The sequence below is a fragment of the Sturnus vulgaris genome, chromosome 15, assembly GCF_052056855.1.
Source record: "Sturnus vulgaris isolate bStuVul1 chromosome 15, bStuVul1.hap1, whole genome shotgun sequence".
Taxonomy (NCBI): Eukaryota; Metazoa; Chordata; class Aves; order Passeriformes; family Sturnidae; genus Sturnus; species Sturnus vulgaris.
In genome coordinates, this window is record NC_142257.1 from 1,249,612 (window position 1) to 1,274,588 (window position 24,977).

The 24,977-nt window shown below is 47.1% G+C and overlaps 1 protein-coding gene across 1 annotated transcript; it reads right to left on the bottom strand.

Moving 5' to 3' along the window:
• Window positions 1-6,056: 6,056 nt before the first annotated feature.
• TTC1 (tetratricopeptide repeat domain 1) lies at window positions 6,057-24,928 on the bottom strand. Its single transcript, XM_088174103.1, has 8 exons — window positions 24,882-24,928; window positions 23,800-24,120; window positions 15,801-15,861; window positions 15,056-15,168; window positions 14,858-14,894; window positions 12,951-13,099; window positions 11,004-11,058; window positions 6,057-6,603 (listed from the first exon to the last, which is right to left on the bottom strand). The coding sequence occupies exons 2-8, from the start codon at window positions 24,109-24,111 to the stop codon at window positions 6,470-6,472; spliced, it is 861 nt and encodes a 286-aa protein (XP_088030229.1). The 5' UTR covers window positions 24,112-24,120; window positions 24,882-24,928; the 3' UTR covers window positions 6,057-6,469.
• Window positions 24,929-24,977: the final 49 nt, after the last annotated feature.

The window sequence follows — 24,977 nt, forward strand, 5'->3', positions numbered from 1 at the left end:
GCTGTTGGGTTGGTCTTGGACTTGATGATCTGAAAGGTTCTTTTTCAGCCTTAGTGGTTCAACGACTCTATGGAATGGCAGACTCTGGAACTGCACTTTGCCATCAAATAGAAGGCAGCATTTATACACGTGTTTTTTCCACTTGCATTTTTGGTACTGTAAAGATACATTCCCTAAGTTGAGTTGAGCTCCTGGGCTAAACAAAAAATAAGCTGCTGGAGTAAACTTGATGTCTAGGAAGTTCTGATTTCCAGGAAGCATTGGTGGTTTTGTGGCACAGGTTGTTTTTATGGCACAGGGTGTTTTTATGGCAGACAGGATGCTGGTGGATCACCCGAAGGTACTGACCCTGCTGGGAAGGGGTTGTTGCAGTAACCTGTTGTCGATAAAAAGGAGTTTTTCACCAAAATGGAGTTAACTGTGCATTGCTGCTGTGACAAACACCCACATGTGGCTGTGGCCCCAGCACAGCTCCAGCAGATGGTTTTCTTTCCCTCCATGGTTGTTTCTCATTCTGTCGGGATTACAGAAACTCCCATCCCCTTTCTCTCATTATTCCTTCAGCCTTGCCGCAGCTCCTCTTGAATTGGCGATCCTCATTAGCTGGGAAATCCTGCTGCAGTGTAATTGCCCGCTAATGGCTTTTCCTTTGTGACACGGACTTGGCAGCGGCGCTGAGGGGACGAAGCCATGGGAGAGGTTGGCCGGGCAGATTTCAGAGCTCTGCAATTACTCCACGGATTAATCCTCACTCCAGTGCTTGGCAAAGGGACAAAGGTGACCCAAGGCCCACACAAAACCCCTCTAATGGCGTTTGCTGCTGCCCCCAGCATCAAAAGGGCGACGCTTAATGCGGGCAAAAGTGCAGCTCTGGCACGAGGGCTTTGGAGAGATTCCATCCAAAGTGTGAGGGATCAGAGTTTAGATCTTGCGGGGTGAGACCGAAGGGGACACTGCTGAAGGGAATGGGGACAGTGGCTGAATTCACAGTGTCACACTTTGGGTATTTGGGAACATTTTGGGTGAGGCCGCTGGGCCCTGCCTGAGGCCTGGCCGGGCTTGAGGGGCTCCCGAATCGCTGAGGGCTCCCCGGGCTCCTCTGCCTCATGGAGAATGTCAGGTTTGGGTGGAGGGGCCCTCGTGTGCTTGAGGATTTTGTGGAAAGCTGGGAATGGCCGAGGCTGGGAGGATTCGTGGAGCTGAGGAGTGTTTGGGCCCTCAGAGCCCACTTTGGGCAGGGCCATCTCTGCTCCAAGGGCAGCAGTGCCCGTGCTGAGCCCTCAGACACAACCAAGCCCTTGGAATCAACCCCTCCTTGCTGCCCTGGCTTTGTGTCCTCTTCCCTTGTCCTTGCTCTGGTTGTTTTGGGATTTGTTCTCCCTGTCGTGTTCCACAGGCAGAGCAGGGAGCCAGGAAAAGGCTCCTGTTGTTTGCTGGGCCATACTGTGGGGTTTATTCTCATTCCATATCCGGCTTTTATGGTTTTGCTCCTGCTTTTCCCTTGAGTATCTCTGCTCTTTGTTTTGCCTTCCTTGCTGGGTTTGCAGCACAAGCCATGGGTGCTCCATGCTTGGCAGACTGGACACCCCTGCAGAGGTTTTTGGCATGTTCTGTATTTGGGGTAAATATTTCAAGCCCAGGAGGGGTAGTTCTAATTTTGAAATCCAGATTTTTCAGCTGAGCTCCACATCTTAAGAGCTTGGGGACTGGAATTTCTGACTGTGGTTGTCTTGGTCATTAAATATTAAGTGAGGCTGTTCCTGCTGGAGGGTTCATCCAAACACTGAAAGCTCTGAGCTGTCAGGGGAAGGGGCTGGGGGTTCCTGAGTGTTCAGGGGTGGATACTGAACCATGGTAAGGATAAAACCCCAGGAATACTGACACTGCTCAGATGGATGTGGATGATGCTGCTGTGATTCACTCGCTTGGCTGTGGTTGCCTTTGGAAAGGCAGCACTGGGCATGAGCTGTGAGAGCAGAACTGGGGGGGTTGGACTTCACACCCTTCTGCATTAACACTGCAGGATCCTGTCAGGAGCCATCAGCTGCATCCTGCCTTGGAAAAGCTGCTGCTGGCTCCAGGTTCCAAGGCCTCAGCTGCATTCCAGCTGGGAGCAGGGACACAAATGTGCTGGGGCACAGCAAGAGCTGTCGCTTCAAGGGCAGCTCAGGGCTGGAGCCATGGGCAGAAAATCTGTGAGCTCCCAGCCTCCTCCTTTCCCTTAATTCCAAATACTGCAATTCTTCTTCTCTCAGACAGAGAAGTGCCCCAGGATGGAGGGTCACAGCCAAAGGAGCTCATGGAAATGGGACAAATGCAATTAGAAAAGCCCTGGCCCTGCTGCCTCTCCAGGGACCTCCTGGGCACTCGCCAGCACCACTCAGGAATACACTTAGGAAGCTCTTCCAGCAGCCACCGCCCAGACGAGATAACAGCATTTCCCCTTCTTCCTGCCATCCCTGTTCCTGCCATCCCTGTTCCCTGGAGAGTCTGCAGGGAGGGGGGAGCTGCAGTTCACTGACAAGAGGCAGGAACAGAACCCACTGACCAGTGTGTGCCTATCCCAGAGCAGGCACGGCTCCCTCCTGGATCCTTCCTGGCTCTGTGGCTGCCAGGGGGTCAATCCTGGCCAGCAGCTGCTCCCAGAGCCCCTGGACACCAGGCAGGGAGTGCTGGGAGCCATGAACAGAGCACTGGGCCCAGCCAGGCCAGGAAAGGCAAACCTAATCGTGCTGCATCCATGTAGGGAGTGCAGGATTTGTAAATTGTCTCCTTGAGAAACAACGGGGGAGAAATGTGCAGTTCTGGGGACTCCAGGCTGCAGCTGCAGATGGTTTCCAATCGGGAGATTCCCACTGAATGTGCAGAATCAGGAAAAAGGGGGTTTATTTTAATTTTCAGTTGATTTAGAGCCTTTAATCTTTGTCAGGGTAGGCAGTGATGCCTCTGGCTTAGTGCCAGAATTCCTGTGCCAAGGGCTGCCCAGAGCCCCCCCAGCAGTCCCAGCCCTGCCCAGGGTGGGAAAAATGAAGCTGCTGAGCAAGAAAATGTTGGGATCCATCCAAACAGGGAAAGCTTGTGAATGAGCAATGTATGAATGCTGCACATTAAATGTGCCCCAGCACATCTTTGCCCATGTTGCAGAGGAGGCTCTGGGATATAATTGGTTCTTGGCTGCAGCAGTAATCCCTTGGGAATAACACAGCTAATTAAAGCCTAGGAACTGGTGACCAGCAGCTTCTCCTCTCTCCCTGCTAATCAGGGGCAAGTAGATCCCAGGAAGTTTTGTGCTAATCAAGGAGGGAAGGATTGGGGGCTTCAAAGCTCGGTGCTTTGTCAAATGCTGAATATCCCAAGGGATGAGCTGGGGGAATTTTGGATCCTGCTGGGCTGGAGGGATTGGCTGTGCTGGGCCTGTGTCTGTCCCACTGCCCCTGCCCTGGAGTGTGGCCTCTGGCTGCCTCACTTGGGGCTGTGTTTTTGGGAGACAGAGCTGAAGATGTGAAAAGGGGAGCTGCTTTTTTTATCTTTTAAGAGAGGTTAAATGCTCCAAATCTTTGGTGGGATGGAGGGAACTGCAGGTGTTCAGCTCCTCTGAGGGCCAGGCCTTTTGGGACTCCTGAGCAGGATCTGGAATGAGGGCAGGTTGGATGGGGCTTGGAGCAAACTGGTGTGTGGAAGGTGTCCCTGGTCTGTGGAAGGTGTCCCTGGTCTGTGGAAGGTGTCCCTGGTCTATGGAAGGTGTCCCTGGTCTGTGGAAGGTGTCTCTGTCCATGGCAGGGAGTGGAACTGGATGAGCTTTAATGTCCCTTCCTGGCAGTCTGTGATTCTCAGTCCATCAGCAGGCCAAAGTGGCTGAGGGGACAAACAGAGAAGTGAGTGAGAACCTCTGCATAAACCAGAGACAAATCCCAGTGTCAGTTCTGGTGTCAAAAATGGAAAGTCTGAGCCACAAGTGTTATGGAAATCCTGGAGAAAGTTCTTGGCAGGGAGAGGTTTAGCCCAGCTCATGGACAAGACCAACATTCTCTTTATTTCTGTGCAAACACCTCAGGGGAAAGGCCAGGTACTGAAAGGTTTTGTGTTTGGCAGGCAAAGGAAGGAGGAACAAAGGGGAAGAGCTGAGGATGGACAACTCCAGCTGGAAAAGAGGCACATGCTGCTTACCAGGAGGGTGAGTAACTGTTGGAACAGTTGAGCAAGGAACTGTTGGGTTTAAGAGCACTTATATTTAAAAGATTGTGTTTCATAAAAGAGATTTTTTCCTATTAGAGGTTGTAAATCCAACAAGTGTGACTCAAAACTCCCTGGCACTCCCTGAGTTGTGGCCATGGCACCAGGAAGAGGCACCAGTTATTTTACTGGTGGCAGCTGTGAGGACTGGTTTAGACATAAAAAAACACTTAAAATCAAAAGCAAGATACATGCACTTGTTCAGGATTTGGACAATGCAAAAGGACTTTCAGGCAATTAGCTGGAATTTTGCCTGGAGAACTTGCTGTGGTGACAGATAACACCTGCCAGAGGTTTCTGGTCCAGCTGGAGAGTGGCACTGAGGAGGGAGGGATGACCTGGAGGTTTGAGTCCTCAGCACCAGCATGCCCAATTCCCAGTGACTTTCACACAATCCAATTAAATTACAAACACTAATCAGCTGCAGTCCTGCTTCCTCTGCCCTTCCCTTCATTGGAAAACTCCAGGTGCACATCAGGCATCCTGCAGGGGAGTTGCACAATGATTTGATGATGTGTTTGCACAGCAGGTAGGAAATTCAAAAGCTTTGTTGTGCTTCTATTTCCCAGAAATTCCCCAGTCTCCAGCTGAGAAGAAATATTTGCAGCTCCCCAGGCCTTCAAAGGGGTGAAGCAGAAAGAGAGTGGAAGGAACAGAACTCCTATCCCTGAAGCAGCAAGTTGGAAAAGGCCACTGGTGTAACTGGGCACAAGAGCCACCCACAGGTGAGTGACACTGGACAGAGCAAGGAAATTTTAAACCATTTGAAAAATTTAAAGCATCCAGGGTAGTTCTAAAGTGGTTCCAGTTTTGTCCATGCCAGGAGTGTGCTGGGATGCTGCAGGTGAGTGGAACCAGGACAGCAGCCTGGACACCTTTGTCCTGCACTGCTCCAGGTTTTAGGGAAGATTTTTAACATTTCTACTAATCCCAAGCCACTGAGCCTTCCCTGCAGAGCTCAGCTCAGGCAGCAGAGGTTTCACAGCTCATCTGACCTCAGGCCCAGCTCTAAACTAAAACTAAGCTAAAAATACAGCAGGACAGAGTTTAACAATCAAAAAAACCCCTGCACAGCTGCAGGGACAAAAAATGACATTAAAGCACCAAACCTGCTGTGCCTGGAAAGGCTTTTCCTTCCAGTGAAAGGCTGGAACCCCTGAATTTCAGACACACAGAGACTTCCTGAAATGAATTGGAGATGACACCCAATAGCCAAGGCAGCCACTGCTAATTATTTAATTAAATCATGTACTGAAATCTGCACGGAGACAACTGCAGACTCTGCCTCCAATTAAACACTTCAGCACTGATAAAAACCCAGGAAAGCAGGAGTTACAAAAGGCACCTTCTCCAAAACCTGAATGAACTACCACAACAAAACATAAATAGATATATATACATATATTTATATTTATATCATGGCCTGGGGTTTGGGCTGGAAGGGACCTCAGATATCATCTCATTCCAGAAACATTTCCAAGTCCTCAAGGTCCAGTTACTGTGGGGACCTTCTGCAATCAACTCCTGTGGATCCCTGCAACATGAATGGATCTCACACAAGCACATTTCAGGTGAAGGGACCTTTACAAGGTGTGCAGATAGAGAGGGAGGCACAAAATGCCATTGTTACCCTCAGAAAAATGAATACCCAGTAAACAAACTGCTGGAAGGGTGGCATGAAGTTAAATGACAACAGTGCTGAAAGCAGGGCCAAAACACCCAGTGCTTCCCATGAATGTCCTGCAAGGTGTTATTTGGGGGACCTTTAACTCCAAACCCACCCTGGGGAGGGCTCAGCCCAGGCAAGAACCTCACAACCCAAAGAGCAGAAGCACCAAGCCTTTATTACAAGATCCACGATTCCAGGGCAGAGCTGAGGGTGGGGCAGTGCTGCTGCTGGATTTCCCCATTCCCAGGACACCACCAGCCTTTGTTCCAGCCTTTGGAATTCCCTGAACTGCTGCTGCCACCAATGAGTGGGCCAAACCAAGGAAGTGCCTCTTGGAAAAGCCAAACACCACAAGGGAAAAAATAAAAATAAAAAAAAGAATAAATCACACACTGGACACAGTTAGCACTATGAGAAGTTGAATGAGTTACTTTACATCCACAAATAATTCAAATAATTTCACAAGCTGGGAAATGAGTTTGCTGAGTCTCCTCTTTCCCCTGGGGGTGGAGGGTGTTGGTTTGCTGGATCCTGGCATGGGATGTGCAGAGCCACACTGAATCCATGTTATCTGTTGTTGTTGGGGTTTTGAACAAAATTGATGGAGTAGGAGCCAGTTGATGAATCCTGTTTGACCTGGAAGTTCTCTGTTGACAGGCCAAAGGGGCGCAGGACCAGATTACCCAGATCCTTCAGTTTGCCTGCAATGACATTCCAAGAGAACACAGTGAGAGCTGAGCAGAGGGAAAACTTCCATGGAATCACACCCAACTACATCCAGCCCTGCTGATTTATCCATCACAGGTAAATGCTGAGGAAATCTCTGCATTTTGTTAATATTTAGACTCTTTAGGAATTAAAAATCACTGTTAAATATCCACAGGGTATGAGAGTTAATAAAGTCCTGTCAGTATATGGATCACACGTGATTCCTGACTGGGAAATGAATCTTGCCACAGCTGTAAGAGGGAAAGGACAACAAAAGGACATCCTTTAAAAAAAATCCTATATAGAAGTTAGAGAATAGATAAAGTGAAACAGGAAGCAGAGGTAACAACTTCACTGCTGGCATGACAACACAAAGGAAGAAGAAGACTAGTTTAAAAAAACCCATCTTTTTCCTCCTGGTTTCAGTGCAGAATTGTAGATTTCCCAAAGGAAAAGCAGAACTTTGGACAAGTTGAAGCCCTCTCAAGGTTTGGCTCTCCAGGCTGCTTTCCAAAAGCTCCCACCTGCACTGAGTTTGCCTGGCAGGACCCTGGGAAAGGCCTTTTCCAGTTGCAGGGAGCTGGATTTTTTTTTTCCCAGAGCCCATGAACATCCCCTGACTGCCTCAGGATCCAGCCTGCAGCTGGAGCAGCAGGATTTGGGGCTTTATGAGAATTCCAGCAGCACATCCCAGCTCACCTTCCTGCTGTCCCCCTCCCCAGGCAGCCTCTGGGGCAGCCACACTGAATGAATTGTTGATGAGGCAGAAGAAAGCCTTGGCTTTTCCGGGCACTCCAGCCCGGAGCTGCTGCTGCTGTCCTGGCACACACAGACCCAGCATTGTAGGGAAGCTCTGTCTCCTCCTCTCCTTTCAGCCCTAAATTAAGGCTTGTAGTGAACTGCAACCCCCTCCTAAAGAAAAGCTCCCTCAGAGCCTGTGCTGGGAGGAAGGAAAAGGCACCACGTGGAGCTGGGGCTCAGCTGCAGAGGCTGCCCAGCCTCCAACATTCCCTGTCCCCAGGCAGGGTCACCCTCTCCTTCCTCTGCCCTTATTCTCACACTTTTTGCTCTTCTTCTTTCAAACACACCCTGTTTATTTTCCACCTGCAACTCCAGCAAATTCAGGTTCTTCAGCAAAGCAAATATTCGGAGGTTAACAAGAAAACGGAGCTGTAAAAATCAATTTAGGGCTCAGAAGTCTGTGATTCATTACTCACCTAAACTGCAATTCAACACCCTATTGAAAGAGGCAGATGCAGGAAAAGATTACTCACAATTTACATTAAGATGTAACAGCCAAAATTAATTGCTATTCAGTCTCTCTGGCAATAATTCTGGCTTAGTTGTTGGTGTTAATGTGGGGTTTGGAAGTTGAAAAGCTCCATCTTGCTTGTGTAAAGAATTCTTTTGGAGAAAAGACAAATTTCCTGATGAGGTCTCCTCTTTGTGTAACTTCTTGTATTACCAACATTTTTAAGCAATTAAAAGAGCAAGGGCAAATCCTTTTCCCTTCCCTAAATGGTAAATGAGGACTGAACTGTAACTGTAATTTGGCTCTGGTTTAACAAAAAATTTACTTAAAATCACCTTGTGCAGGGTTGGAGTTCAGCAGCTCAGCTGCAAACACAACATAACTGTCAATAGAAAAACTCCCAAATAAACCCCATAATTCTTTAGGCACAAAGCCTAATAAATACCTTTGCTGATCTCAGGGAGCTGGGAAAATCTCATTTTGGCAGGAAAGCCCAGGTGAGGTGCTCTAAAACCATTCCAAAGCTCCCCTCTCCCCAAAGGAGTGCTCCTAGATTTCACAATAATTCTAAAAGTCTCTAAAGAAGACTGGAAATTGTTGGCTTTAAGGAGAGAAATACAAAACCCCCCAGAAAATATTCACATCCTCAGTCACTGAGGCAGAGGATGCTGATGGAAAAAGGAGAAAAGCCACTTGGATTGGAAAGCTCCTTCCCAAGGCTGCTCCAGGTCCAGCTCTCTTTGATGTGAATTCAGGGGTCACTTCATCCTGAGCAAACTTCAGTGGCAGCAGAGCTGCTCAAAACATGGAAATAACTGAAATACAAATGTCAGCCTTGGAAAAGGGAGATCCTTGAGGACACACAGCACCGGTGGGCTCGGCTTGGTCACAGAACAGGATTTTTCTGGTGACATCAACCTCAGCAGTCACATGGCCCATAAGGAAAATCCAGCCAGGAATGTGTGCTCTGGGTTATTTACACACAAGCACTGCACAAGGGGTTCAGCCTCTGACAGAAATGAGCTGCAGCCCTGGGAAACAGGAAACACACTTGGGAAGGAGGAGGATGCACTCCATTTATCTGGGTTTGTTTGGACACAGCTCCAGCTTCGTGGCAGTGGGAGGTGGTTGGGCAACCCAGGGCTTGTTTGAGTGGAAAGAATAAAAGCTCAGCAAAACCAGGACAGGCCAATTCCCTGACTGAGGATCAGTTCAATATCCCAAAGAGACAAAGCACAAACTGGGACATTGTTCCTAATTTCAGTTCAGTGTCAGTGCTCCTGGAGCAGGCCCAGCCTGGAACCATCAGGATGCCTCAGATTTGCTGTCCTGGAGCCCAAAAGTCTGGAATACAACCCAGGCACCTGAGGTGCCCTGTGGGAAGGCAGGAATGTCCCCCTGGCACTGCCCAAGCCCAGTCACTCAGCCCCAGCCCCACCAGCCAGCTCCATCCTGGCAGTGGGAAATGCCATCAGAAAGGGTGGAAAAGTGGGAACAGCTTCAAACAAATTCACTGCACAACAAAACATTCCAGAGGAATCTCTGAACCACCACATTCCATCGAGTTTCTCTTCTCTCCTCCTTCCAGAACTCCCATCTAAGCCCCCCCCAGGGCTCTCCCCTGACCTCAGACAGAGCTGCAGCATTTTACAAACCTTGGGAAGTGTTTCCTTCCTCCATGGCATCACCACTGCTTCCCTTAACGGCACCCAGGGAATCTTGGAACCCTCAGGAGAAGGAACTGCCCACATTCCTGACTTCATCTCAAGAGAATGTTTGATAGAAACCCCTCAGCTTGTGTGGCAGCAGTGAGCTCAGGCAGTGCTGAGCTCAACCCCCTGCCACCATCACTGTCATTTAACCAGAGCTGTGACAATCCTGTCCCCCACGAGGCTGGGGATGAACACAGGTCCTGTGCTGTCCTACCCTGCTCTCAGTCTGTTTGAACTCCTTGTGTGACATCACTGAGAAGGGATTTCTTGCTCCAGAATCAGTCTGAAGTGGTTCCCAAAAGCCCAATTCCGTTCTGAAATCTCAACTGCCACTTTTAAAGTATTAACAATGTTCAAAGAGATCCCACCTAGCCTGACATCCAGGAAAAAGCCAGCAGTGCAGAACTAGGGTTGGATTTACTATTCCAGTCAAATCCCTTGTGATTAGTGAGGCCCTTCAGAGTTCAGCAAAGATCAGGAATTATTTTCATATTACTTTGTGCTGAAACCCATCCCATGTCCTACCAATGGGCCTGATCCTTCTGGAGATTTTCTGCATTTGTCATTTATTTATAGCCCCATCACCCTTAACCTGCTTTATTTGGGGCTTGCTCTCAGCACAATGGGGGAAACAGATCTGATCCTGCAAAGCTCTGCAAAGCCTCACTGACACTCTGCTAGGTCAGAGCAGAACAAAGCCAGAGCAAATCAGAGGCTGCAGAAAAGGAATTGCAGGAAAACATCAGCATAAGCTGGAACAGTCTCTTCTTCCCAAATACATCAAGAATCAAGTGTGAAACAGGCTGAGTTTGTTTAACCTGATTTTCTGCAGAACAGCCAAACACTGCCTTAGGAATTGTAATTCCACTCCTGGTGCTAACCCAGGCTAGGTCCAATTCATCCTCCAACCAAACAGCAATGAAATGCTGAATAAACCAAGGCAAACATGAACACTTGGAGGTCTCTGGGCTGGAAGTGCTACAGAAAGAATACATTTATTTCTTCAGCCCCTAGATCAAACATCCCCAGTTATTCCAGCTGGTGGAGTTCCTTTAGGGACAGGTTTAGTGAAAGCCCTGGTTTATCCCTTTCAGGGTTTATTTACAGGGAGAAAGGGCTGAGCAGTTGGGTTGGTTCACATCATTTTCCCCAGTTCTTACACACATCAATATGAAATTATTTTAGAAGGTTTTAAATTTTCTTTCTTTAAATGGAACTCATGAACTTTTTCTGACTGGGAGAATTCCTTGTCTTCAGTTTACTGCAGGTGAAACCAAGCAACTGAGAACTACAAAGAAATCAGGAGTTTTAACACTGAATAAATATTTCCTTTCAGATTTACCTCCTTTAAATTTTATACAAGACATTCTATTCATGCATTTTTTTCTAGTAGATTATGAAGGTTTTTATGGAAGTACATTCTACTCACCCAACATTTCTTTCTTTAATTTTTCATTCCTCTCCTCAATTTGCTGTGGTAATCTCTGTGGAGAGAGAGAAAAACTGGAATCAGATCCCTGCTTTCAGTAATGCTCTGATTTTGGACATCAGCAATGACAGAGACACAAACCCTGAGGTGCAGTTCCTGCTCCAGACTCTGAACACTGCTAATCCAGAAACTCAGCATTTCCCACTGCAGGAAGGTCCTTATGGACACCCATTTTTATCTGGAGTCTGTGATATTTATCCCAAAGTACAGCTGCTTCTGGGAAATCACCTCATCTGCCCTAAAATCCCTCAAAACCCATGTGGAAGCTGAATTTCTCCCAACCTGTGAAAATCCAAACCTAACCATTGCTTCCATATAATGAAACTTCCTGGGAAAGCAGCAATAAAGATGATTTGATCACAAACCATGGTAATTCTAAACTGTTTAGTCTGGCATTGAAAAAGTCAAAAATAACTGAGGATTGAGATCAGAACCCCAGCTCTGCACTCCTGAAATACAAACCAAATCAGGAATCAAAGAACTATTGTGCATTTCATATTTTAATCTGTCATTTAACAGGGTCATGACATTCCCTAGAGCAGTGTGAGATCATTCCTGTGGGCAGGGAGGAGGAAGATTTGCTCTAACTGTGAATGAAGCCAATTTGCAGATTTTCTTCAGGCATCATTTGCATTGCCAGTGAGGGGGAAAAGATCCTGAGATATTCCTGCAAAGCAGAGCCACTTTTACCTTACAACAGAGCAAAGCTCCTCAGCCTCCTCCAGGTTAGAGATGTAACCAGGTATGTGGAGTCAACAGCTGAAACTTGGGCGTTTTTATTATGAAATTTAGAGATTTAGGATGAATATTTGAAAAGTGTAAAATTAGAGCTGTCAGGATTTCCTTACCAGGTTTTCAAGAAGGGAGTTTTATGCTTCAGTCTCAATAGTTGGCTTCTCCCTTCAAATCTGACAGGGACCAGCTCAAGGCAGAACAGACCAAATGCCAGTGCAGGGTAATTTGAGGGCATTTTCTCCAAAGGGTTCTGCAGCCAAAGGCTGTGCCTGGCCAAGGGAGCTCAGGGAGCAGGAGGGGGTGGAACCCCTACCCTCTGCACTGGCCAGGCACAGAAATCAGGAATAAACTCTGATCACTCTGAACTGGGCCTCAACTGAGCTGTTCCTTCTGGGGCTGGGCAAGGGCTCCCCTGTGGGGTTTTCAGGGCACAGTCCCTGAGAGAAAATCCTGCCTTTGCAGGGGTCCAAGGACAGTGTTTGTATTGCAGGGCTTCCCAACAGCCTGAACAGAACCAGCCAGCCCTGAGGCTCTGACTCAGAATCCTGCATTATCCTGAGGAGGGGGGAAGAGACCCCCAGGATCATCCAGTGCAGCTCCTGGCCCTGCACAGACCCCCAGTGCATCCCTGGGAGCAGAATCCAAACCCCCCTGGCAGCCTTGGGGCTGTGCCCATTCCCTGGGGAGCTGTTCCCAGCCCAGCTCCAGAGGCAGCAGGTCCTTTATGGGAGCTCAGCTGTTTTATGGGATCACCCCTCACCACCAACAGCACTCACACAGTTAAGCAGAATATTTTCTGCCATCAGTGCAACTGATCCAGTCCCCCAGGAAATCATTCCAGGCAAGGTTTCTTGCCTAATATGCCATAAAAGCTGTTCCTAATCTGTCACTTACAACACCACAGTGTGGGGAAAAGGGGGACAGAATCACTGCTAATAATTTATTTTCCCAAATGGTGACTTAAAACAATTAAGCCTCTCAAAAAGATTTTTGTAACAACATATTCAAGGTTTAGAGATAAATTTGCAGGTGATGCACATGAATTTGTTTTTCCTTCTGAGGCAGAATCCATTGTGGGTTCACTGGTGTGAAGCTGAACTAAAATAATGATAAATAAGTTAGGCCAAAGTTCACTGAAAGGCTTAAGCTTACCATGCAAGCTTCTCTGGCTTGATGAACTGATGGGTCTTTTTCTAGGACTGCCTTATAATCTTCCAGAGCTTCATCTAATTTTTCTGTTTTTTCATACAGTTCTGCTCTCCTCAACAAAGCTCTGATATAGTGAGGGTCTAATTCCACGGCTGGAAAACAAAAGGAAAGCCCAGGTTTGTACTTGAAACATTTCTCCATCCCTCAAGTGAATTCTGAAGTGTGTATTACATTTGTAAGTTGTCCTCAGAATGTAAGTCAGGATCAAGCAGAGGCACAGCTTAAAGCTAAGTCAGAATTCAGAAACAGCTGCCTGGGACAGTCTCATGCTCATATTTCATTTAATGTCCACAATCTCTCACAGATGGAAGTGATTTATGATCACAAAGCTTTAAATGTGCAATCCTATCCATGCAGGGATTCGAAGTGATGCTACAAAAACGTTTAAGGACCTGCAAGATATTTCAGTTTTTTGTGTGTTTAGCAAGTGGCTATTATTAGATTGCAGCTAAAGTTAAATATCCCTCCAGACACACACAGCAGGGAAAATCAGCCTTGCCACGCTTATCTCAGTTCAAGTGGAGACAAACTCCAGGAGAATTTGTGGAGCTCTTCTGAATTTCATATTAAACAGTGCAGACTGTGTTGGGAATGCACAAACAGGGATTTCAGCTTTGGGAGCTGCAGAGGAACATCCTGACTGAAGCTCAGCTTTTCCTCCCTTCACTCCTTTGGCAGCCAGGGCAGTTCAGACTGAATGCTAAACCCAGCAAAACCTCCACGTGGTAATTCCTCAACAATTCCTTCATTTATTTTTCACCCCAGAAATGGGGAATACAAAAGATTTCACCTCAGAAATGGGGAATATGAGAGATTTCACCACAGAAATGGAGAATATGAAAGATTTCACCTCAGAAACGGGGACTATGAGAGATTTTTCATCACAGAAAGAGGTCTGTCCATTTTATAATTCTCAGCCCAATAAAATGGTTCTGGGGGACAATGAAATCTCAGATTATCCAGGTAAATATTGCAATTTATTTCCTCTGGAAGGACAAAGGCAGTGGCACAGTCAGCAAGCTGCAGGTGCCTGAATTGCTCTGCTGTGCTCCAGTCCCTGGGGAGTGTCAGGTCCTGGCAGCTGAAATCTCCCTGCTCAAAGCACATTGATTCCCTGGGAGCCACTGCAAAATTCAAGGTGTTTTTCAGAAAGCAGCAGCACCAAAGGCCCAGTGAGAGAGGCCAGGGAGGATTTGGTGCCTCCAGGAGCCCTTTCAGCAAGCACAGCTCTCATTTCTGTGCAGGCAGTGCTGGCACACAGCCACTGGATTAGTTCTCTGATTGGTAATTTGGATTTTTTTCCCCAGCTGTCACAGGGAGTTTAACAAACACTCGAGGGTGGGTGAGTGGGTGGAAGCAATAAAGCAAAGCACAGCTGAACTGATTCCACCAGAAGGTGCAGAGAGAGAATTCTGCAGGGCAGGAACAGGGGAACAGAAGCCCTGGTGACAAAGCAAAAGCTGTGCAGGAAAGGGACTTGATCATGCTTTTAACTCTATAAAGCCTCAGAGTTCTTTGGAATCTGGGATTAAACCAGGATTTGGGGACGATGGCAGGTGGAAAAGGGTTTGAAATCACAGGTGTGGGAAACAGTTTCCACAGGAAAGATTTTCTTATTAAAAACAAGAACAAACTGCAGCCTTATGGTACAAGAGAATAGAAAGTAAATTACTGCAGATAGGAAAGGTTTGACAGACATTTTACAAAATAAGCAATACAAATCAGATGTTTTCTGTTCAATTCTTTGAAGATCCTTATGCTCAAAATTACAGCTCTGCAGTAAAGGCACTAAATGACACCATTTATGTTTAAAAATCTGGCACAAGAGCAGCACAGAGAAAAAAAAGTACCTTTGGTGCAGTCACTCAGGGCAGCCTCTGTCTTGTCCTAGAACACAGAACAGTTTTGTTAGATTGAAGTCACATTTCTTCATGTCCCCATCCCTGGAGGTGGCACTCAGGGCTGTGGGCTGGGGCACAGCTTGGATTCCATGGTCCTGGGGGGCTCAATCCAGTGAATAAATTCCACAGAATAAAAGCAACACTCACCTGTTTCATTTTTGCAGCAGCTCTGTTTGAGAACAGCACAGCTCTGTCCTTCTGGAAGCAGGCTGGGCAGATCTGCAGAGCTTTGGTGTAGGATTCTTCTGCCTCTCCATAGTCTGCAGAGCAACAGCAAAAACCCAAACCAAAGCATTTATTTCCAATCACTGAACCCCATGGCTGAGATTCCTTTGGAAACTATTCTCTGTATCTGGTGATATGACAGCAGGATCAGTAGCTGCTCTCAAAGAACATCACTAAATACATAAATACAATCACCCACCAGCAGATTAAATCAAAGGCAGGTGTCAAAACCACTTCCCCCCTTCTGTTTGCTCATTCAAAGCAATGTATAAAGGTACAAGACAGCTACAGAGCCCCAAATCTTGCATCAATTCTAGGCACAACCATCAGCCCAACTCAGAGCCCCAGGGAAGCCTTTTTTGATCAGTAAAAAAACCCCTGGCTCTTGGAAGGAAGTCCAAAATCCATGTTTTGTATGTAAATAACACTCAGCTTTCATGGGAATCCTGCTTTAGTATTCAAATCTTTGGGATTTAAACAACTCTAAAGGAGGTCTGATATCTCTGTCTCTTCTCTAGAGCTGGATGAAAAATCAAAGAGGTGATAAAATTCAACAAGGACAGTGTGTGAGATCTTCCTCGGGGTTTTCTGCAGCACCACCACGGTGGCTGAGTACTAATGTGAGATTCTCTAACATGCACAGGGTGCTCAGAGATGACCAACCCACCTCCTTTCTTGAAATGCTCATTTCCTTTCTCCTTCAGCCCCGTGCTCTCCTTTCTTCTTTTCTACAAAAGAAAAGACAATGTCTCAGAATATTTCACTGAAATGAACAACTAGGTCAGCTGCAGTTCCAAATTAAAGTATGGAAGGGAAGCAGAATAAAACATAACCTGAAGAGTTTTAACTCTGCCAAGATCTGCTTGTAGACCCTGTGACATGGAGTCCTTTTTATATCCATGAAACACTGGAGTGTAACAGCAAGGCAATTAAAAAGCTCCACTTCACAGCCACCAGGAAGCAGGGAGAGCATCCATGGAGAATTCCATGCTTTAAACCAACACATCAGCTTTTAGCTGGCTGTTTGCTTCTCCTTTCCAACTCCATTTAATTCACTCACTGCAGGTCAACTGTGCAGAATAGGTTTGAAATGTAAAGTCTCAAAAGTTTTGCTCGAAATAATTCCACCTCAGCAATCCCAGTTATTTTCAGAGACCCACAAGGAAAAGGTCCAGGCTGAGGAAGATTTCTACTCTGAAAGATTTCACAGGAGAAGTAAGTGAACCCCCAGGAGCTGGTTCTTTGTCCAGTGAGAACTGCACATGTGAGCAGAGCTGTGCTTTCAACCATGAACATCTTGGCACAAGGGGAGGCCACGCTCAGGCTCTCATCCTGTGACACACAAAACTCCAGGATGTCACCATCCCTTCACCCTCCTGGCAGTGCACACATTCCTGAAACAAAGCAGGGAAAGGCAGGAACATGACAGAGCTCAGGAGTCACTCTGTGCTACAAAAACCATCCTTGGAGCACTGATTTTTCTCCCAGCACACAAAGGACTTCAATGGAGGTGTCTGTAAATGACAGATCACTGAGCAATTAAAAAGCCAACAGTAGGAAAAGGAGCAGTTTCCTTTCCTGCAGATTGTGTGAATCAAGGATTAATGCAATTATCAATATCACACAGAACATCTCCTTGGAAACAGCTAAATATAGTACAGAGTGTGGAGCACTGCACCAGCTCCCAGCTATGCCAAGGAGCTGACAAACAGCTCCAAAGCCCAGGTTCTTCCTCCTGCTTCTACTTTGGGCTTTGGGAATTGATTCACCTGACCATTGGCACCACGTCAGGAACAGACCAGCCTCAGTGGAAGGACACTGAGTCAGGACACAAAATTCCACAGCAAAATCTCACCTGAGCCCTTTGATACATGCCCAGACCATCACATTTGTTCCTCTTGCTTATTAAAGAGCTTTTCCAACACCCATTACTGCTCACATTTTAAAGAAACCCCACAAAACACAGGGAACACAAACCATGCCCAATTATCAGGAAGTTCCTTTGCTCAGGCAGGGCTGACAAACCCCCCAAATCCTTCAACACCCCAAGGGACACACTTGGTGCTTTCTACACATGAACATCCAAATTCCACCCTTCAGGCTGCATGGAAATCCCAAATCCTCTGTGAAATGCAGAATTCTGCTGTTCAGCACAGGGAATGTGGAACTACATTAAAGCTACACCACCATTTTCAGGGAAGCAGACAGAAATTCCTGCCCTGAACTCCACAAAAAAAGAATTTTTAAATATTCTGAAAGGTGAAAAAAGGGTGAAAATAATCCCAACATTTCATGGCACTGAACAAAGCAGCTCCATCTCAGCACAGGGCAGGCCTGAGATGAGGATCCTGCAGGAAGGATCTCCACAGACAACCCTCAGTGAGGGGAAGGGCTGCCTGAAACACAAACCCCACTGACTTCATTGCTCATGACCTATTTAGAAGTGGCCTTTCAGTGCCATGAGCACTTTCTGCTGCACAGGGTTCAGTTACAGCTCCACAAGAATGAAAGGATTTTTATGATGAACACAACTACAGCATGCTCACACCAATCCTGAGGCACAAACCCTGCAACTGAGGGATGCTGGATGAAAAGTTTCACCTGTATTATCAAGATTTTGCTTCATTTTATCCAAATTATTACAAAATATTACATTATGCATTAAATGCTAATATAAAAATGATTTGCAGCAAGAAAGCTTCAGCTTTTTATTTAAAAAGGAGTAAAAGGAGGAACAGCAAAGCAGCACTTTGAAGAGCTCTGTGTATGAGTTTCAAATTTATTCAGCTCCCTGCAAAGCAGCAATGGTTCAGAACTTGCATTGCTGTGAGAGCCTGACCAACATTTTCAACACATCCCTGGTTTCTGGGTTTCACTTCCACACTGAGTGTCCAAAGTATTTTTAAAAAGGTGAAGTCTGGAGGGTACCTCCTGCACATCAATGGATTTGGATTTCAGGTATGACTGACCAAGAAGCAACACCTAAAAGCCAATTCCTCTGACTTTCCACCAAATGTAAAAGCATGAAAAATGGATGAGCCCCTCACATGCTAAAGGCACTGCCCTGCAAAGCAGGCTGGGTGTGAAATAAATCCATTATTTATTCCTCCATCCAGACATTCCTTTAAGAGACCAGGGGAAAGGCAACTCTTAGAATTTCCATTTCAGCTGGACTGCTCCAGGGGAGTTTGGGAGAAGCTGCTCAAATGCAGGGAAAAGCTTCTCTGAAAAAGAACAGACAGCTCTGCCCTGAGGGTGGAGAATTCCCAGCAGCTCTCAGGGACCCCATCAGTCCCCAGGGAAAAATCCCAAATGACACCTGCAGGGATTTGCACAATGTCCCCGCAGTGTCCCCACCAAGCTGGCCCACAACAGGCAGGGAGTTTCCCTCTCTGCCAGGGAATTAGGTCAGCCTGAATCCTAATGCTGTGCCCAGGAAAAGCCATCCTGCCCTGGGGCTGCTCACACACAGCACTGCAGGCAGACACAGCTCCACAGTTCAGGGTTTGCTGCTCTTCAACGGCAGCAAAATCTGAAGGTTTGGGTTTTTTTGTGAATTTTAGTAATGCAAAGATGACAAATTCCATGGTAGGCACTGACTGTGATGTGGTTTAAGTGTTTTTTGAATAATTTTTTGAATTTAACTGGTGCTGATTCTTACAGGATCTGATTAGAAACGTTTAAATTTGGATACTGAATTCCAATCCCGTACTCAGGAAAAAATCAGTATTTAACCCAAACCTGCCTGATAAAGCCAGGGCTGCTGGAGATGATCTCAAGTCATGACAAGGGCCAACTTGGCCTCATGACAATAAATTACAAACCTAAATCACACACAGCCCCTGCACCTCAGGGTTACAAAAAAAAAAGCATGATATAAAATAGAATTGTATAGAATTTACTTGTAACTATAGAATTAGAAATAAATCTTATTTGGCTATTAAACGTATTTTTTATAATAATAAAAGCATGAATCTGCTATTAGAGAAAGCAGCACAGTACATATTCCCCTGTTCCCCTGGGGAGTGAGCAGTGCAGTGGAAGTGCTGGAAGTGAAATCCTTGAGCAGGCAGTGGGAGCTGAAGGAACAACACCCTCAGTTTGTGACACTGCCCTGAGCTTGGACTGATCCCTTCATTTCCCTTTGCTGGGAACTGTTCCTGGCTCCAATTCTGGAGACAATCCCAGTGAAGCTGCCCCTCACAGTCCCTTGGGAAGGTCACCAGATCCAGGGGAATCCAAACTCCTGCAGTTCAGAGGGGAAATAGGAATTTTAAAGAGATCAGGAATGCATTTCTCACCTCCCAGTCCCATTTCTCAGTCATTAGCAGCTGTCTGCTTCCCCCTGCAGTTTTGGGAAGCTACTGCTCAGTCCTGCATCCAAGGGTTTGGAGTCATCCCAAAATCTCCTTTTTTTAAATCTTGAAAACACCCAAAGCTGCACTTGGGGGGGTTCCAGGGCAATGGCAGGGATAGACCTGGCCTGTCCCTGCTCCCTGGGATTCCATGGAAAAGAACGTTACTCTTTGTCCTACCAAATCTCCAAAGTGGAAGCAGCACTGGCAGATAGGGAAGGAGGTGACAGCCCTGGCTGCCAGCTCAGTGAAGGCCAGCCTAAGTGTGCCTGCTCCTGAGTGACAGCAGTGCCATCATCCAGCCCGGGGCAGGGACACTGGAGCTGCCCAGAAATCCAGCAGCAGATCAGGCCTTGATCTGACAGGAGCAGCCTCTGCCACACAAATGCACAACTGAACACAGACTCAAATCAGACAGCAGCACTCAAAGGGACATTTTCCCCTCTTCCTATTAAATTGCCACTCAGCAACAGAGTTTTGTTTGTTTAAAACTCAAAGAATTATAAATCACGCAGGGAGATTATAATTCCAGCTTTTATTCAAATTCTTCTCACCAGCTCTTGCAATTAATGATTCCAGCAGATAGAGATTTACTGCTCAAATGTTCTTCTCCAGGCTTTAACTCAGAAAATGGAACAGGATGTTTTATTCTATACAGAAACTTCCCTTTATGGAAAACAATGGGATCAACCCAAAGGCACAGGGAGGAAAGGAAGGGAGAGGAGGGGGCAGCTTAAAGGAAATGTCTTCACTAAGCCAATGTTCTCTAACATATCCTAGAGCCTGCAGAGAACAGGGGGTAAAAAAGGCAAATTTTACTGTTTAGCCCAGCAAGAATCTCAGGTATCACTCAAAAATCCTATTTGTTAAAATCAGTTCTTCCACATGCTCACAAGACACTCCTCAAGAATCTCCTCTTGTCTGGCTGACACAATTCCTGCTGTCAGAACAGCAATTGTGATTCCAGCCAGCTGGAGGTCCAGGGCACATGGAAAGGCCAGAGAAGGAACTGCTCAGCAGGAATATTGTGTATTTATTGGAATTAATTGGTAATTATTGGAATATTGGCTACAGAACACAGGGTTTGATATCCAAAATTAGAGCTTCCCAGGCCAGGTGCTGAAGTCCTTGCCACAGAACAGGACAGAATCTGCCACGATGGAGGAGCTGAGGGACTGGCAGTCCTGCACTGGATAAACTCCTCATTAAAGGGTCCCTGAGACCAGGACTGGGCAGGCTGAACAACGACCCTGCAACAGCTGCTGGGTGTCCTCAGATTAATTCTGCAGAGCAGCCCCACGTCAAAACCATCACTGTCACTGACAACCAGCCAGAAAAATCTGCTTGGAATGCATCAAAAGCAATTTGCTGCTCAGTGCCTCTGCTGAGGCAGCAGCAGCAGCCTTGTGGAACAACCACCAAACCCTGTAAAGGTGAATTTTAATCCTTCCAAAGCTCAGAGGTGCAAGCCCAGCCAAGGAGCCAGGCTCTGTTTTTAAGGACACTTCTCACAGGTTTGTATTTTAATATCCATGCAAGTTCTTATTTTGCTTCTCTAGAGAAGATTTCTTAGGGCATCCCTGCTGTCTCCCTGGAAGAATTCCTGCTGCTTAACATTAGAAATCTCAGTGTATGGGGCTCTTGAAATGTAATTAGAGAAAACACACAATCACTGAGTGGCTCCTTCCCTCTGAGCTCTGCAGCAGCCTCTGCACAGGTGAATGTTTCCTGCACAGAAATACCCAGAGCCAGGACCACAACCTGTCTTTGCATGTCCAGAATAAATGAGAGCTTTTCTTACAGCCCATTACTGGAGAACATCCCTGCACTCACCCATTTATTGGGGCTCTTGAACACAACTATGGGCTCTGGTTACAAAAAGCCAACCTGTGAGGGTGAAGCTCCATAAACGTGACTGGAGCAGGGCTCACATCCAGCTCTCCTTGTGCCCTGAGCCCACGGTTTATGGTTGGTGCTGCAGCATCAGCTCCTGGGGAGTTTTTGTTATTTAGACAAGCAGCCAAATCCAATCCATCTCCCTAGGCTGCTGTGTGATGTCTGCTTTAACCAGCACTGCCCTGGGGCTGAAAGTACAGCTTGATTTTGGTGAATCACCACCCTGAGGTGTGCCAGCACAGGCTCACAAAAACCCAGCAAGGATTGCTGAGAGAAAAAACATTTCTCAGTATTTCTGTCTCGTGTGCTGCAGCTGCAATAAAAATAAATTTAAAAAACACGTTGCCCTTCTCAAAAAAAAAACAAACCCAACCTTTTGAGTCATTGGAAAGGAGGTTTAAAAGGTTTAAAAAGCTCTGAGTAAATGAATGTACAGCACTGTTTTCAGACTGAGACTGCAGGACTTTTTCTTAAAAGCTGCAGCATTTAACAGAATCTTTTACAATCAGAATATACAGAATGCTTTGCTTTTGAAACTAAATTCATGGCCATCAGTAGCAAATGCAAGGAGGAGAGAAATTGAGAAGTGATCTATCCAGGGGGAGATCATGGAAGGGGCCACTCCAGTGCCTGTGACAACTGTCTGAGCTGCCAGTTCTGCAGCTCTGCTTGTATGAGATACCAGTAATATTGTGCTAGAGAGAAAAAAAAAAAATTACATTTGAAAACCTGCAATATTCAGAAATCTCTCCATGGAATATAAAAAATTGCTGATCAGTGGTGCTGTGAGAGACAGAATCCCTCAGTTTGGGTAGCTGAAATCACAAACCACTCTGAAGGGCAGAATTGCTCAACACCACTGGAAATAAACCTGCAGAAAGATGAGAGCTGCAGCTGCTCCAGCCTTTCTCTGAGCAAATCTTCCCACTTTGAAGCAGTTTGTTGTTTTGCACTCCCATAGCCCCTTTCAGTGGAGTTCCACAAAGCTGAGTGCCAAGATTCAACATTCCCAATTATTTTGGTCATTTGACAGCAGGCAAAGATCCATGTGCAAAATGAGATGATTATCTAAAAATACACCCAAACCATGAACAGCACGAAAATTAACACAGCCAACTGCCAGCCTTGCTGCTCTTCTTAGAGTTTAGTTCTAGAACAATTTCCCCTCAGTTTGGAGCAGGTTTTTCTCTGAAGCTCTCAAGTCCCAGGCTGGTGCTGCAGCCCCAGTGTGACTCATGATGACAGTGCTCCTTATTGGACAGGAATAAACACAAGGAGAAAAAAAAGGGACTGTCCACTCAAACTGGAAAAAACCCAAGGGCAATGAAATGATTTTTGTGTGTGAGGAGGTCAAGGAAGGTGATTTTTGCTCTCTGCTCAGCACCTGAGAGATTCATTTGGAGAATGCCAAATGGTAAAACCCCCCCAAATCAAACAAACTCCCTCCTACAACAACAACAAGGAGACTTTGAATTCCCAGAGGGAGTCCAGGGGAGGCCCCTGAGATGCTCAGGGCTCTGCAATAAAGGAAATATTAAACATAGAGCAAAAGTTTCCAGGATAGTTAAACAGCAGCACAGGGAGGCAGAGGGGCTGTGCCAGAGATCTCCCTGGCTCTGGGCAGGGGTTTGGATTAAAATCCTCCAAAGGATGCACCAGAGCAGCTCCTGACATTCCCACCCCCCTACTCTTAATAATTAAATTGCAACTGGCAGCATCATTCTGCCCAAACTGACACAGAGAGCCAAAGGATTCCCACCAGGGCCAGCAGAGACCAGAATTACTTTTAGTCTCACTCCTACTTCAGACTCTATCCCATGTTGTCCTTCCCCACTATTGCTCTTCCACCTCAAGGAACTCCTATATTAACACAAAGATTCGTTCTACAAATGAAAAATTGCATTTTTCTCTTCCCTGCTGCAAGATGTGACACGTTGCCCAATGTGACAGCACTGAAAGCAAACAACCCCACACATTTAATGTGTTTTTGTTTGATTAAAGCCCAAATAATTCACAGGGATCTATTCAAATTGAATTCCAACTCTATGGATTTCCTAAATCAGGAAAACTATCCTGAAATCTGCTGAGTTTTGGAGAAGCACCTTGCAGGCACTCAGGGGAAACCAATGCATGCACAGACAGTGAACAGGAGGGAACAGGGAGAGTTTTGTTGCCTGTAATCTCTGAGTCACAGCCACCTCACTCACTGCTCAGGGCACACAAAATCTGCCCTGGAATGTGAGGATTAAGAGCAGCAAGGAAAGGCACAAACATTTGTTACCTAAAAGGAGGAATTTAGCACAGTAAAACCAGACACAGGAGGGTTTCAGAGGTGCCTTTGTGTCAGCCCCAGCCCACTGCAAACACTGAGAGCACACAAATCATTTCAGACCCAGCACTGGTGCTTTGCTTTACCTGCTTCTCCTCCTCTGGCAAATCTTTCTCTAGTTCTAGCAAGTATTCTTCATCTAGTTCTGTCTGCTTCTTTGAGCTACTCCCGTCATCCTGAACATTCCCTTCATCATCCAGCACAGCTCCTTTGGCCTCAAAGGAGTCGTGACAGTCATGGAAACACTCCTCTGTGGGATCCTGGCCTGGGCATGGGGCACTGCCAAAGCTCTGGGGGTGCTGGGCATCTCTGGGGCCAGGCTCTGGACACTTCTGGTCTGACAGCTTCAGGTGATTCAGCAGCTCCTCAGGGGGACTTGCATCTTGAAATTCTTCCATGCTGGACTCCTGGGAGGGGATTGTGGAAACGAGAAAGGAGTGACACTCAATAATCATCATTTCAAAGACTTGTCAGCAAACAAATCCCAGGATGAGTGAGGCTGGAAGGGACCACAGTGGGTCACCGGTGCCACCTCCTGCATTCCCAAACACAGGGCACAGGATTGTGTCCAGACAGCTCTGGAGACTCCAGCCCCTCTCTGGTCTCTGCTCAGGGCTGGGCACTGCCCAGGGCAGAAGTTCTGCCTCCTGTGCAGGGGAAATTGCTGGGCTCAGTCCCTGCCCGTTCCTCTGGTGCCACTGCTGGACCCCGGGGCACAGCCTGGGCCCTGCTCTGTCCCTCCCCTTGCATATTTATATACATTTCAACATACTCAATTATTTAATTCCTCTTATCCACATTTCAAGTCTTGAAACTGCTCCAAAGCACTCTTGACATCCCTAAGGGTAACTCGCATCTCTCGGGGCTGGGGCAACTTCCCCTGATTCCGTGCCCCGTGCAGGGACACGGGGCTGGGCCGGGAACTACGGAGCTCAGATCGCCGGGACCGACCCCAAACACGGCTCCCCCCGGCTCGGCTCCCCCCGGCTCGGCTCGCCCCGGCTCGGCTCCCCCAGCCCCTGCGGCCCCAAGGCGGCCCCCGGCTCGCAGGGCCCGCCCCGCACTGCCCGGAGCTGAAGGGATGGTCCAGACCGGGGCCATTGCCCCCAGCCCCGCCGGGTCCGCCCAGGCCCGGCCCGGATCCCCCATGCCCCAGCACCGCACTCACCTGCACCAGCCGCACTTCCGGCTTCCGGCTTCCGCCACACCCCCTACACGAGTGTCGCTTCCGGTATTAGAGACCAATGGGAGAGGGGTGCGCGTG